We start from the raw sequence: 14,905 nt of genomic DNA, 5'->3' as shown, positions 1-14,905 counted from the left end.
GTTCATAAAGCAGTACAGCATGTTTGCCAATTGGTCTGACTGTGTGTGTCCATATATCACTTATCCTACAGCCCCTTCCTACAAAGTGGCAGATAAGGAAAGAAAAAAAACCCTAGGAGTAGTCCCTGGCTGTGTCCAAGACCACCTCCCTGAGCTCCTTTCCCGATTCATCCGTGCTCAAGAGTCCATTAGGTACAAGCCTGACTAAATATGTACCTAAATGCATATGCTACAGTGTGGGTGAGTTAGTTACTCATAAGCTTCTTATAGTAACTAACTCTCCCACATCACACTAAGTATTTAGGTACATATTTAATAATTTGGGAATTGAAAAGTTGGATGTGAGAAAGTTAATTTCTTTGAGAACATTTAACTTTTGTATTCCCTGTCTTAAAACACGTAACCTTAATACTTCATTAACAGTTTGATATTTAATTTCCTGATATTAAAAAAGAACATTCAGAAAGTTGAACATGTGGGGGGAAAAGCTGGTTATGACAGAAGTGCTAGAATAACCTGATACATAGTGACGGCTATTAGGAGATGCACAACAAAAGAGCGACTCATTCTAAGCACCGTGAAAGTTGTGTTCTTGATTTCTTTCTATGTCTCTCCCGCTTACACAATTGGCTTCTTTGCCTTGTCCCATCAATTGGTACTAGTGGCTCTGTTTTTCTCTAAGCATTCTTGTCAAGCGCATATTCTAAGTTGACACCAATTTTCTTCATATCATCCTTCAGCATCTTGAACAGCCTTTTTCCTAGGTCTTCCTCACAATCTTTGTCCTATGACTACCAGCTCTTGTACTCTCTGGCCAACATATACTCCAGCTGAGGCCTTCTCAGCACAGAGTAGAGCAGAAGAATTGCTTCTTGTGTCTTACTTACAACACTCCCACTAATACATCCCAGAAAGATGTTTGCTTTTTTTGTTAGTGTTGACGAGGGCTGTCAAGCGATTTAAAAAAAAAAATTGCGATTAATCGTGCTGTTAAACAATAATAGAATACCATTTATTTAAATCTTTTTGGATGTTTTCTACATTTTCAAATATATATTCATTTCAATTACAACACAGAATACAAAGTGTACAGTGCTCACTTTATATTTATTTTTGATTACAAGTATTTGCACTGTAAAAACAAAAGAAATAGCATTTTTCAATTCACCTAATACAAGTGCTGCAATCTCTTTATCATGAAAGTTGAACTTGTAGAATTATGTACAAAAAAGAACTGCATACAAAAATTAAAAAAATGTAAAATTTTAGAACCTGCAAGTCCACTCAATCTTACTTTTTGTTCAGCCAATCGCACAGACAAAAAAGTTTGTTTACATTTGCAGGAGATAAATGCTGCCCACTTCTTGTTTACATCCTCACCTGAAAGTGAGAACAGGCGTTCGCATGGCATTGTTGTAGCCAGCGTCTCAAGATATTTACGTGCCAGATGCGCTAAAGATTCATATGTCCCTTCATGCTTCAACCACCATTCTAGGGAACATGCATCCATGCTGATGACGGGTTCGGCTTGATAACAATCCAAAGCTGTGCAGACCAACACATGTTCATTTTCATCATCTGAGTCAGATGCCACCGGCACAAGGTTGATTTTCTTTTTTGGTGGTTCAGGTTCTGTAGTTTACACATCAGAGTGTTGCTTTTCTAAGACTTCTGAAAGCATGCTCCACACCCTCTGAGATTTTGAAAGGCACTTCAGATTCTTAAACCTTGGGTCAAGTGTTGTAGCTATCTTTAGAAAGCTCACATTGGTATCTTCTCTGTGTTTTGTCAAAACTGCAGTGACGGTGTTCTTAAAATGAACAACATTTGCTGGGTCATCATCTGAGACTGCTATAATATGAAATATATGGCAGAATGCAGGTAAAACAGAGCAGGGGACATACAATTCTCTCCCAAGGAGTTCAGTCACAAATTTAATTAACGCATTATTTTTTTAAACGAGCGTCATCAGCATTGAGGCATGTTCTCTGGAATGGTGGCCGAAGCATGAAGGGGCATACGAATGTTTAGCATATCTGGCACGTAAATACCTTGCAATACCGGCTGCAAAAGTGCCATGCAAATGCCTGTTCTCACTTTCTGGTGAGACTGTAAATAAGAAGAGGGCAGCATTATCTCCTATAAATGTAAACAAACTTGTTTGTCTTAGCGATTGGCTGAACAAGAAGTAGGACTGAGTGAACTTGTAGGCTCTAAAGTTTCACATTTGTAAGTTGCACTTTTACGACAAGATTGCACTACAGTACTTGTATGAGGTGAATTGAAAAATACTATTTCTTTTGTTTATCATGTTTACAGTGCAAATGTTTGCAGTGATGAGCTGCCAAAATCTTAGGAACCGGTTCCCTACCGGGTCTTCAGCGGCACGGCTCTGGTGGGTGAAGGACCCGCCGCCGAAGACCCGGTAAGGAACCGCCCGGTGAGTACACCCCCCCCAATCCGACCCCCATCCATGTCCTACCCCAGACTGCCCCCCTCAGAAACCGTAACCCATAACCCCCCCCGCTCTTTGTCCCCTGACCACTCCTTCCCGAGACCCCCAACCTTAACTGCCCCCCAGGACCTCACCCCCTACCCAACTCGCCCTGCTCCCTGTCCCCTGACTGCCCCGACCCATCCACCACCACCCCGACGGACCCCCGGAACTCCCACGCGGCGCCTACCCAACCCCCCCCCTTCCACAACCCCTGACCGCCCCCCAAGAACCTCTGCCCCATCCAACCCCCCCCCCCCCCGCTCCCTGTCCCCGCCTTATCCAACCCCCCCCGGTCCCGGCCTCTTACCATGCTGCTTACCCCCGCCGGGGCCGGGCCGGGCCGGAGCCGCGCTGCCCGGAGCTGGGCCGGGGCCGAGGCCGGGTCCCAGGATTGGGCCCAGCCCAGAGCCACGCCGCACGGCCGGAGTCGGGGCCAGGACCCGGGCCGGAGCCGTGCCGCCGGGAGCTGGGCCAAGGCCAAGGCCGGGCCCTGGGGTTGGGGCTGGGCCGTAGCCGGGCGGCGCCTGGAGCCCGCCTCGCGCCCCCCGCCCCAGCTCACCTGCAGGAAGCCGCTGCTTCCCGGGAACAGCTGATTCGCGGGAAGCGGGGGGCGGGGGGAGAAGCCAGGGGGGAGCATCAGGGGAGGAGGAGGAGTGAGGTGAGCTGGGGCCGGGGGCAGGGCAGGGAGCTTTTGTTAAATTTAAAAGCCCTTTTAGAACCGGTTGTCCCGGGACAACCGGTTCTAAAAGGGCTTCTAAATTTAACAACCGGTTCCTGCGAACCGGTGGGAACCGGCTCCAGCTCACCACTGAATATTTGTAATAAAAAATAATATACACTTTGATTTCAATTACAACACAGAATACAATATATATGAAAATGAAGAAAACCACTGAAAATATTTAATAAATTTCTAACTGGTATTCTATTAACAGTGCGATTAAAACTGCAATTAATTTACAGCCCTACTAATGGCTCAGATAGCTCCTCAGTCAGCTCCTTGAGTATTCTGGAATGTATTTCAAAAGGCCCTGGCGACTTGAAGACATCTAACTTGCACTGCTACAGACTAGGGACCGAATGGCTAAGCAGCAGTTCTGCAGAAAAGGACCTAGGGGTTACAGTGGATGAGAAGCTGGATATGAGTCAACAGTGTGCCCTTGTTGCCAAGAAGGCTAACGGCATTTTGGGCTGTATAAGTAGGGGCATTGCCAGCAGATCGAGGGACGTGATTATTCCCCTCTATTCGACATTGGTGAGGCCTCATCTGGAGTACTGTATCCAGTTTTGGGCCCCACACTACAAGAAGGATGTGGAAAAATTGGAAAGAGTCCAGCGGAGGGCAACAAAATGATTAGGGGGCTGGAACACATGACTTATGAGGAGAGGCTGAGGGAACTGGGATTGTTTAGTCTGCAGAAGAGAAGAATGGGGGGGGGGGATTTGATAGCTGCTTTCAACTACCTGAAAGGGGGTTCCAAAGAGGATGGATCTAGACTGTTCTCAGTGGTACCAGATGACAGAACAAGGAGCAATGGTCTCAAGTTGCAGTGGGGGAGGTTTAGGTTGGATATTAGGAACAACTTTTTCACTAGGAGGGTGGTGAAACACTGGAATAGGTTACCTAGGGAGGTGGTGGAAACCTCTTCCCTAGAGGTTTTTAAGGTCAGGCTTGACAAAGCCCTGACTGGTATGATTTAGTTGGGAATTGGTCCTGCTTTGAGCAGGGGGTTGGATTAGATGACCTCCTGAGGTCCCTTCCAACCCTGATATTCTATGATTCTATGAACCTAAGTAATTTTTAACTTGTTCTTTCCATATTTTAGCCTCTGATCCTACCTCCTTTTCACTTGTGTTCACTATGTTAGATGTCCGATTTCACCAAAAAGGTTAGTAGCAAACTGAAACAAAAAAGTCGTTCAGCACTTCTGCCTTTTCTGTTATTGTTTTTCTCCTCTCATTGAGTAATGGGCCTACCATGTTCTTGGTCTTCCTCTCGCCTCTAATGTACACCTGTCCTCGGGAGCCAAAAAATCGTACCGCGTTATAGGTGAAACCGCGTTATATTGAACTTGCTTTGATCTGCCGGAGTGCACAGTCCCGCCCACCCGGAGCGCTGCTTTACTGCGTTATATACGAATTCGTGTTATATCGGGTCGCGTTAGATCGGGGTAGAGGTGTATTTGTAGAATGTTTTCTTGTTACCCTTTTCGTCTCTAGATAGTTTAATCGCATTTTGTGCCTTGGTCTTTCTAATTTTGTCCCTACATGCTTGCATTGTTTGTTATATTTATCCCCTTAAACTTGCTCCCCTTGGGATCTTACCTACCTACTCCCCGAGTTTGCTCAAGTCTGCCTTCTTGAAATCTATTATCTTCTCTGTGCTGTTTTCCCTCCTACCATTTCTTAGAATCATGATTCATTTCTTGTTTCTGTTTCACTCTTGAATTTGTCAAATAACATTTTAACTTTAAATAAGATCTACCACTGATGTTAAAATAAGGGACTAAGAAAAACCTAAGCAAGAGCCATCTTTTACCTTTAACTTACTATCTGAGGATTGGTCTACACTAGCGCAGTAAATCGATCTAAGTTACGCAAATTCAGTTACGTGAATAACATAACTGAAGTTGACGTAGTTAGATCCACTTACTGCGGTGGCTACACTGCGCTGTGTCGATGGGACAGCATCTCCCGTTGACTTCCCTTACGCTTCTCGGGGAGGTGGAGAGTGCTCTCCCATCAATTTAGCGTGTCTTCACCAGACCCACTAAATCAGGGGTGGCCAACCTGTGGCTCCGGAGCCGCATGCTGCTCTTCCAAAGTTAATATGCGGCTCCTTGTATAGGCACTGACTCTGGGGCTGGAGCTACAGGTGCCAACTTTCCAATGTGCTGGGGGGTGCTCAGTGCTCAACCCCAGGCTCTGCCACAGGCCCTGCCTCCACTCCACCCCTTCCCGCCCCCTCCCCTCAGCCTGCCATGCCCTCACTCCTCCCCCTTCCCCCCCCCCAACTCCCCAGAACCTCCTGCATGCCACAAAACAGCTGATTGGGAAGTGCAGGGAGGGAGGGGGAGGTGCTGATCCGCGGGGCTGCCGGTGAGTGGGAGGCACTGGGAGCGGGTGGAGGAGCTGATGGGGGGCTGCTGACGTATTACTGTGGCTCTTTGGCAATGTACATTGGTAAATTCTGGCTCTCTCTCAAGCTCAGGTTGGTCACCCGTGCTCTAAATCAACAATCGCTGCCGATCTACCGGTAAGTGTAGACATTCCCTGAGTTTACCAGAGGAAATTTTGGAAGGCCAAATGAAGTCTCACATTTGCATACAGGAAACAGTCTATGAACAAGTGTATAAAATCTACCTGTTTTACTAGTTTCTTCAATCCACCAGCAATGCAAGCCTACAGGTGTTCAGTTTCCACACATTACAGGAAAATAAACTGATCCTTTTTTGGTTCACTTAATTGCCAAGTCTGACCTTTAAAGGAGCACGTTCTCACAAAAAAAAGATTTTTCTAAAAACCAGGTAAATGCTCTTTAACAAAGCCTAAAACACAAGTAATTCTTATACAGAATTTTTAATAAAGGGATCTCCTGCTCATGACCATCTCTAAGTCAAAGTAAACAAGGCAGCTTAGCACAATATGTGAATAGCTAGTTAAAACTAATTTAATAGTGACTTAATACCAGCTCACACGGTTTATCCAGGCCCAAAAGAACACTACACTACAATAACTCCATTGTAGTATTTTGTACCTATTTGCAAAAACAAGTAAAACTCAGTACGTTTGTTTCAAATGGAAAATACATCATGTTCATGTAACAGCTAATGGCAAATCATGGCTATTTCAACTTTTTTCTACTTGCCAAACCGAATCAAGGAAGAAGCTCAAACTCATTTTCCTGTTAACAGATGGACTGTGAGGACAGTCAGTTAGCATAACAATAGTATATATAGAATGGTCCTTCCGCTATTAGGTATTAATCTATAATTATTTGCACATGTGCATAGCATAGCCACATTAGTGCAGTTGTGTATAGCTATTCTGCACTGAAACTGCAAAACCACACGCTTTTTGAATATTTGTTCATTTAATAGATTTGCTGATTTAGTAGAGTAAGTTTCCTAACGTGATCTGAATATACTGACCATAGCACTTCCAGTCCTATTAAATGTATTACATGTAAATATTATAAGGAGCTACCTGTATGTGGGAGCCTCTCAGGTGTTCAGTAAATCAGTCTACGGACACAGTATAACAGGATCTATTATATTATATCTTAGGTATTTTACAACCCCCATGACCATGATACATGAGCATCTCACAATCATCAAGGTGTTTACCCTCACAAGACCTCTGTGCTATTTGCCCCATTTTACAGGTGGGGAACTGAGGCACAGAATGACTAAGACTGCCCCAAGGTCACACAGATGTCTGCAACAGAGCAGGAATTGAATACCGTATCTCCCACTGTCTAGGTTAGGGATCTAACCACTGGATTATCCTTCCAAAAGATTCAGGGTAGCCTTTTTTCATCTTAGCTTTTAAATCTCTGGGGCAGGAACTGCACATGGTATATTTGGACAGCACTTAATGTGCGTATTAGCAGAAGGCAAATAAAATAGATTTTTAGCTAAAATAAACATGAGGGTGACAGAGAAATATATTTCCATTTATAGCCAGTTCCATGACACAAATGCATGTGATGACATTCAAAAGTGCAACTCTTATTTCAGTAAATCTAGTCCGAATCAAAGCTAGACTGTCTTTTCAATATACAAGTAACTACAAACGGTAAGATCACTCACCAGGTCACATTATATAAATTACCAACCCCAACATCATTAGATTCATCTTCAAACAGCCAGGTAATCTGGAGCTGTGAAAATGAAAGCTGCATCAGACTCAGAAGCATTAAACCTGTGGATATCTGGCCTTTAACATCCCTCATACTACTACTAGGATACAGAAATTTTACTTCTCATGCCCATAAACACAAGAGGAAGCCAACACGGTCAACATCAGACTAAAATATGTCCTCTCAGACAGAACTAGCATCCAACACACAAGGCTGCTTGCAGAGTCAGAAAGAAAACTCTAAACAAAAGCCCTTACAAGAAGAACTTCATTTTTAATTGAAGTTTGGCCATCCATCCTAATGTTATGTACTGAAGGTTAGAAAGATATAGAAACACAGGGTTGGAAGGGATCTTGAGAAGTCATCAAGTCCAGTCCCCTGCACAAGTAGTCATCAAGGTATATATGGAGAAGTTTTGCCCCTGAGGAATCAAACTTTTCCTGAATGGGCAAAAAGGAGCTGCCATGAACACGTGAGAAGAGTATTAACGAAACCTCTGTCATTTTTGATAGTGCAAGAGCTCTCCACAACAAGATTAAGAGATCTGTACCATTGCTACTTTGGCAGGATACAGCACAGAATCATCAAAGACTTATTATGTGGCTGACAAAGCCCTCAGACAGTAATACCACAAGCCAATAATATCCAAAGAGAACTACACCTCTACCCCGACATAACGCTGTCCTCAGGAGCCATAAAAATCGTACTGCGTTATAGGTGAAACCGCGTTATATCAAACTTGCTTTGATCTGCCAGAGCGTGCAGCCTCGCCCCCCCGGAACGCTGCTTTACCGTGTTATATCCGAATTTGTGTTATATCGGGTCACATTATATCGGGGTAGAGGTGTAGTTAGTAAGATGTGAAGTTACCATTTCAGAATGGGAACACACGTGGCCTAGATTGCTGCAAGGGCTGGTAATAGAACATTTATTTTGATTTGTAAAATGCAATATGAAGCCTATCACTTCCAGGTCACTGATTCAAACTGGCTAAAACCAGTAGTGACTCCAACTGATGGCTATTCTGTGGCCAGGAAAGAGCTGATAATCTCAGTCCAATGCCCAGCAGTAAACTGTTCATTTCTGGCTGAAAGACTGAAGCGCAAGTATGTGGTGAATATAACAACGCACAATTTTTTTCCCCTCAGGGTTTACTGTGTGTGAATGGCTAGTGATCTAATGCTCAGAGCAAGAAAAAGGGGGAGTGGAGAAACAAAGGCAGAGGGTAACAAGAGCAACTGGAGACCTAAATACAGCTTACCAAACAGCACCTCTTATCAAGCAACCAGCATTAACTCTCCAGAATAGCTACTTCAGATCTTAAAGCAGCAGAAGCAAAGAAGAGGGAAGGGCTGAATCTGATGATACATAGTAAGAAAATATTATAGTGGGAGGGATAAAAACTAAATTTTTTATCTATTTTTCATTGTTGATTAGACTCTTTCATTGCGACATTTCTAATCTCTTTGAAGTGTGTCTGCCATGTATGAGTCATAGGTAAGATCAGCTGATTGAGTGAGTGGGATGGGCAAAGTCCTTGAGCTAAATACTGATTGATATAAATATAGAGCTAACTAGCAAGAGTCCATCCTTTAGCTGAAAAAAAAGCCAGACTTAGTAGGCCACTGACAAAGTGAGAACTTAGGAGCTTGGTCCAAGTGGTAGTAGGTGACTTAGTGGACTAACGTAAAGGAAATGTTCAATAAACTAAACTTTAATTTAAAGGGGGAAGGTTTATTTTTGTTGTTTGTTTTAAGACAAAAACTCCGTGCAAACTAGCACTATCAGAGTGAAAACTCCAAGGTAGCCTTGCAGGTAGAACACTAGCAGCAAACTGATGAGTGTGGGGGATACCCAGTTTACTGCACTAATGGTATGCTTCAAAGCCCACTGAAGTCTTTCCATTGACTTCAGTGATCTTTGGATTAGGCCCAGAGTACAGGATGTGTGATTACTAGCCTTGGGAGCATGAACTACCCTTCCATCACAAAGGTGGGGAATTTTTCCACATCAGCGTAGAAGCAAATTAGTAGTGCAGAGGATCTTATATCTGGTGTAGCTATACTGTGAATAGAGGTCTTCACTTTGCAGCAATGGGGCTTTTCTCAAGCAGGGAACAGCCACATTTCAGAACGAACACACACACACACACACGCTTGACTTTCACTAGAAAAGTTACATGATTTTAGTACAAAAATCCCTTTGTTTATTTAAGGGCTTGCTGATAATTTCTCTACTAGACAGCAAGATTACTGTCAATCTATCATTTGTGAGAAACTACAAACTAGTGACTGGTGTTTTCTTTGCAGCACATGCAGTACTGAGGATTTGAATGTAGGTAATCAATGTCTTGGGGAGCCTGATTTTGCACTTACGAAAAAAGGAGAATTCTGTGATCACACAATTTCTTTCTAATATTTTTCTCTTTCTTAAGGTTAAGATTCTAGCAGTAAATCCTATTATCTTTGCAAGTATAAGAAAAAAATCACCTCATTTTGCAAGAGCAAAAATGTCAGACACCACAGAAACACCACAATTATTAGGAGAAGTTCTTACTCTCTTACCTGTACATTTTCTTCTGTAACCTGAATTTCAGCAGTGTAAACATAATCAATAAGCATTCTCAGCGTCCAGCCATCTACTTCCTTTATTCGAACTCTCTTTGCTCGACTCTCACTCATTTCACCTGCAATACAATTTTGTAGTCTGATTAATTTAGACACCGGGAGCTGCACTACTGTCAATGAAGCTACTGTCCTTTGTTGGGGATGGTTTTAATTTTGTCGCTGGAAGAACTCTCTCCCAGCGATAAAGAGCGGCCACGCATAGCCTAAAGGTAGAGTAACCCAGATTATCTGAAGTTACTAAAAGACTATCTAAAGTACTTATGTGGCTCCTATCACCATAGAATCTGACAGTCTCTTTATCAGGGCTCCTTGCTTCTGCAACTCATTAGGTTCTATCTTTGGATGGGGGACGACAGACCAGGGCTAGGAAGGGCGAAGCTTCTCCATTCCTGCCTCTTCTCTTGAGTTCCTCTGTCAGAATTTAGGCTCTAGAGCAGTGGTTTCAACCAGGGGTCCGGGGCCCCCTACGTGGCCATGAGCAGGTTTCAGGAGGGCCACCAAGCAGGGCCAGCATTAGACTTGCTGGGGCTCAGGGCAGAAAGCCGAAGCCCCACCGCATGGTGCTGAAAGCTCTGGGGCTCCGAGCCCTGCCACTCAGGGCTGAAGCTGAATCCTGAGCAACTTAGCTTTGCAGGGCCCCCTGTGGCGAATGGCCCTGGGCAACTGCCCTACTTGCTACCCCCTAATGGCGGCCCTGGCTTTTATATGCAGAAAAACAGTTGTTGTGGCACAGGTGGGCCATGGAGTTTATATAGCATATGGGGGGGTGGCTCAGAAAGAAAATGGTTGAGAACCGCTGATCTAGAGGAAACACAGGAAATGCCAGACTGAATCAGACCTGTGGTCCATCTAGCCCAGTATCGTGTCTCTGATTGTAGCCAGTGCCAGATGTTTGAGAGGATGGTGCATGCAACCTCACGTTATGAAAAGTGGGATAATCTGTCCTCCACATTATATCTCCTCCCAATCCCTAGTAGTTAGAGATTGATGTAAACCCTGAAGTATGAGGTTTAATATCTTTCAAAATGTTAGCATTTACAATTATAACTCTGGATGGAGAAAGAATGGAGAAAATGCCTCCATTTTTCCATTTGGTTGTAACCAGTTAAGTGAGTGAAACTTTCAGGTCAACAGGTAGAAATGTGGGTTATTAGAAGTGTAACATAAATAGGAATTAAAGATTAAATTTAGGACATTGTCAGTGGAGAATGGCCACATAGCATAGGCAGTGTGGTTGATTCTTATTGGAAGGAAGCAATTGCACCTGTAGCACACAGTCTGCCAATCCTTAAAGCAACACTGGGTGTTGGGTTTAAAACTCCCACCACACCGATTCACTGAATAAATAGTTAGTCTGTTTACATAGAGATATTTTGAATGTGTGACATAATTAACACTCAGCATTTAAAATACAGCTAACTTAATGGGCTTGCATTTCTGCATTATCAACCAGATGGAAAAAAGCATAATAGAAAAAGTTGCTTTCATTTGAGTTGAACAGAAAACTAGGATGATTTTTTTTAATCTGATAAAAATATCAATGCTCACTGGTAATCAGAGCCAGAAGGGTACCCAGAAGTCACTTACTACAAGACAGGCCCAACAAAGAAAGTAACAGAACGCCACTAGCCGTCACCTACAGCCCCCAACTAAAACCTCTCCAGCGCATCATCAAGGATCTACAACTTATCCTGAAGGAACGATCCCTCACTCTCACAGACCTTGGGAGACAGGCCAGCCCTTGCTTACAGACAGCCTCCCAAACCTGACCCAAATACTCACCAACAACTACACACCACACAACAAAAACACTAACCCAGGAACCAAACCCTGCTACAAACCCCAGTGCCAACTCTGTCCACATATCTATTCAAGGGACACCATCATAGGACCTAACCACATCAGCCACACCATCAGGGGCTCGTTCACCTGCACATCTATCAATGTGATATATGCCATCATGTGCCAGCAACGCCCCTCTGCAATGTACATTGGCCAAACCGGACAGTCTCTACGCAAAAGAATAAATGGACACAAATCTGACATCAGGAATTATAACATTCAAAAACCAGTAGAACACTTCAATCTCCCTGGTCACTCAATAACAGATTTAAAAGTGGCAGTTCTTCAACAAAAAAACGTCAAAAACAGACTCCAACAAGAAACTGCAGAACTGGAATTAATTTGCAAATTGGACACCATCAAATTAGGCCTGAATAGAGACTGGGAATAGAGGGTCACTACAGAGACTAAATCAATTTGTTAGTCTCTAAGGTGCCACAGGTACTCCTCGTTGTTTTTACAAAAAATAATTTCCCTTTGCTAAATACTCACACTTTCTTGTCAACTGTTTGAAATGGGCCACCTTGTTTACATTGGCCTCATTAACACGACAAAAGTGATTTCCATTCCTTGTCAACTGTTGAGAATTGCCTACTTCCAACTTAAACTGAATTGGCTCGTTAGCACTGACCCCCCACTTGGTAAGGCAACTCCCATCTTTCCATATGCTGTGTATTTATACCTCCCTACTGTGTGTTCCACTCCATGCATCTGATGAAGTGCGTTTTAGCCCACAAAAGCTTATGCCCAAATAAATTTGTTAGTCTCTAAAGTGCCACAAGGACACCTCGTTGTTTTCACTGGTAATCTGTGTATCAACCACAACTGAACACTTAAGAATTAATAATTGGAGAATTATTTAAATGTCATTTCTATGCTGCACTACATGGGTATTCAGCCAAAAATGTGGGGTGAAGGAGAGAAGAAAAGAAAGCACAGAACGGAAGACAAGTCAGTCCTAGCAGAAAGAAAATGTGAACAGATTTCAGTCAATTCCATATCATAAACAAATCAAGTCTATCCTAAATTTACAGTTTAATCTCAGTAAAGTGATCCCTGTTTCCCAATACACAGTTGTATATTCAACTAGAACTTCTGATCCTAATTTGAAACTTAGTTGTCAAAATTTTATTTTTACTCTTTACCTGCATGCCCCATATCAGTAATGTAACTGAAGTTGTAAAATGCATATCACAGTGATAATTTCTGATGTCCCATGTCATCAAGAAAAAAATAAGGAAACATTAAGGACCAGAGTATACCACAGGGTGGGAGGAAATAGCCAAGCAATTTTAAAATAAAATTATCAAATACACATTTAATAATAATTTTCATTTTGACAGCATCTTCCATGAGAGGGTTTCAAATTTACAACCAGTGAAGAAGTAAATCCTCAACATTCAAAATCCACTGGGAGACATTAAGGATCTAAACCTACTTTAGACCTACAAACCCTCTAACATGCCTGCTGTAACAACATAACAGCAACTTATTAGCGTGGAGTGAGAAGAGGCAGAATCCAGCCTGCACAGAAAAGTTATGACAACAATGCACAGCATCTCTGTCACTCAATTATCCAAAGACTACCAAAATATGCACTCCAGCTGCCAAAGCCACTGAAAGCGTTCATGTCTAACAGCTTACAACACTATAGAACTGAGGAATTTACTTAGGGAAAAGAAGAGATGTTAAAGGGACATCATCTACTTAAAGTCCAGAAAAAAGTGATTTAACCTACTGTTACACAGGATTATTACTACTGAAAAGGTTAAAGAATCTCTTTCTCCTTTACTTTGAACATGTGACAGCAATTTACATGGTCATTTTCTACTGTTTCCCCTGTTTGTGTGCATCTTTCACAAAGAAAAAGGAAGAGAAAAATAAAATAAATAAAACAAGATAGACAAATACCAAGCATTGTCAGGAGGACTTAGAAGAAAGAGAATCACCCAAACCTACTTTTAACTCCCTTTATACAAAGACACTGGATTTCAAGTTGACAGTTCCCTTCAAAGTTAGAACAAACTAACATATAAAATATACAAGGTTCCTATAATTGTAATGTCTTATTACTATATAAATAAAGCATAGCAAAACAAAACTTTTTTGCCTGTGCACTTCAGCATAGTCTGATGATAGTTAAAGGTAACAAGTGTTAAAAATATTTAGTACCTGTAAACATGGCATGGAAGTAAGGGCTGCAAGCGGCTAGTACGACTCTATGAGCTGCAATTTCCATGTCTTCAGCTACTATCGTCACATCACACAACAAGTTTTGACTGTTTGAAAACAAAATATCAAAGGAAGAGTAGTTTTACATAAGAAAAACCATAGTAGAAAAGCACATAACATCTACCTTATAGTAAAAACATGACTTTTTCCCCAACAAAAACAACATTGATAAAAACAAAATTTTTGACTCGGTTTCAAAAAACACACAGCTGTATACTTACAGCTGGTGCTTGGGTTCATGCAGCTTCCTAGGCGCAAACTAATTAATTCTGCTTTCTTGCTTGGATAAAAGACTTGTATGCCAAATACAGAACAATTTATATCAGCCTGTCAGAGTTTGAGGCTACATACTCTGGAGGAATCCTCTTTCCATGCCATGTATCAATATGGACAAATACTAAAAGGTTAAGATTCACTCCCACGTAGATCAGGGCTATGAGCTTCCTAGTCAGTGATAAGCCCAAACTTCAGAGTGGCTTTCTTTGTTGTATTACTTTGCAAGTTCATGCCTTGTTTACTATTCAAAATCACCATAAAGTCTTCTTTGTTATTACTACTTTTCAAGTATATCTTCATCACCAAAAATCTCTGAACCAAGAAAAATAGCTTAGGTTTTTCTAGGATGAAACGTAGCATGCCTGAATTTCCAACTTCTTCAGTTAGTAGTGTTGTTGTAGCTACATTGGTCCCAGGACATGGGAAAGACAAGTTGGAAGAGGTGGGTTGGGAAAGATTTCTTTCAGGATGCAGGCCCCATCCAGTATGGCTTGTAATTGTTTGATGATATCCCGTCTGGATTGCAGTGTGGTGTGGTAGCTGAGAACTAGGAGTGTGCGGTTGGTGGAT

At 42.4% G+C, this 14,905-nt stretch overlaps 1 protein-coding gene across 1 annotated transcript in view; it reads right to left on the bottom strand.

Annotated features, from left to right (window-relative positions):
- The window catches only part of KLHL2 (kelch like family member 2), a 99,991-nt gene extending 85,929 nt beyond the window's left edge, over nt 1-14,062 (bottom strand). The window contains exons 1-2 of the mRNA XM_065405012.1: nt 14,000-14,062; nt 9,923-10,044 (exon numbers count right to left, since the gene is read on the bottom strand). Of these exons, the coding sequence (XP_065261084.1) occupies nt 9,923-10,044; nt 14,000-14,009 (132 nt within the window). The 5' untranslated portion in view covers nt 14,010-14,062. The remainder of the gene's footprint in view (nt 1-9,922; nt 10,045-13,999) is intronic.
- Between the last annotated feature and the right edge of the window lie 843 nt (nt 14,063-14,905).

Source organism: Emys orbicularis, chromosome 5 (genome assembly GCF_028017835.1).
Source record: "Emys orbicularis isolate rEmyOrb1 chromosome 5, rEmyOrb1.hap1, whole genome shotgun sequence".
NCBI lineage: Eukaryota > Metazoa > Chordata > Testudines > Emydidae > Emys > Emys orbicularis.
This window is presented reverse-complemented; position numbering and strand designations above follow the sequence as displayed.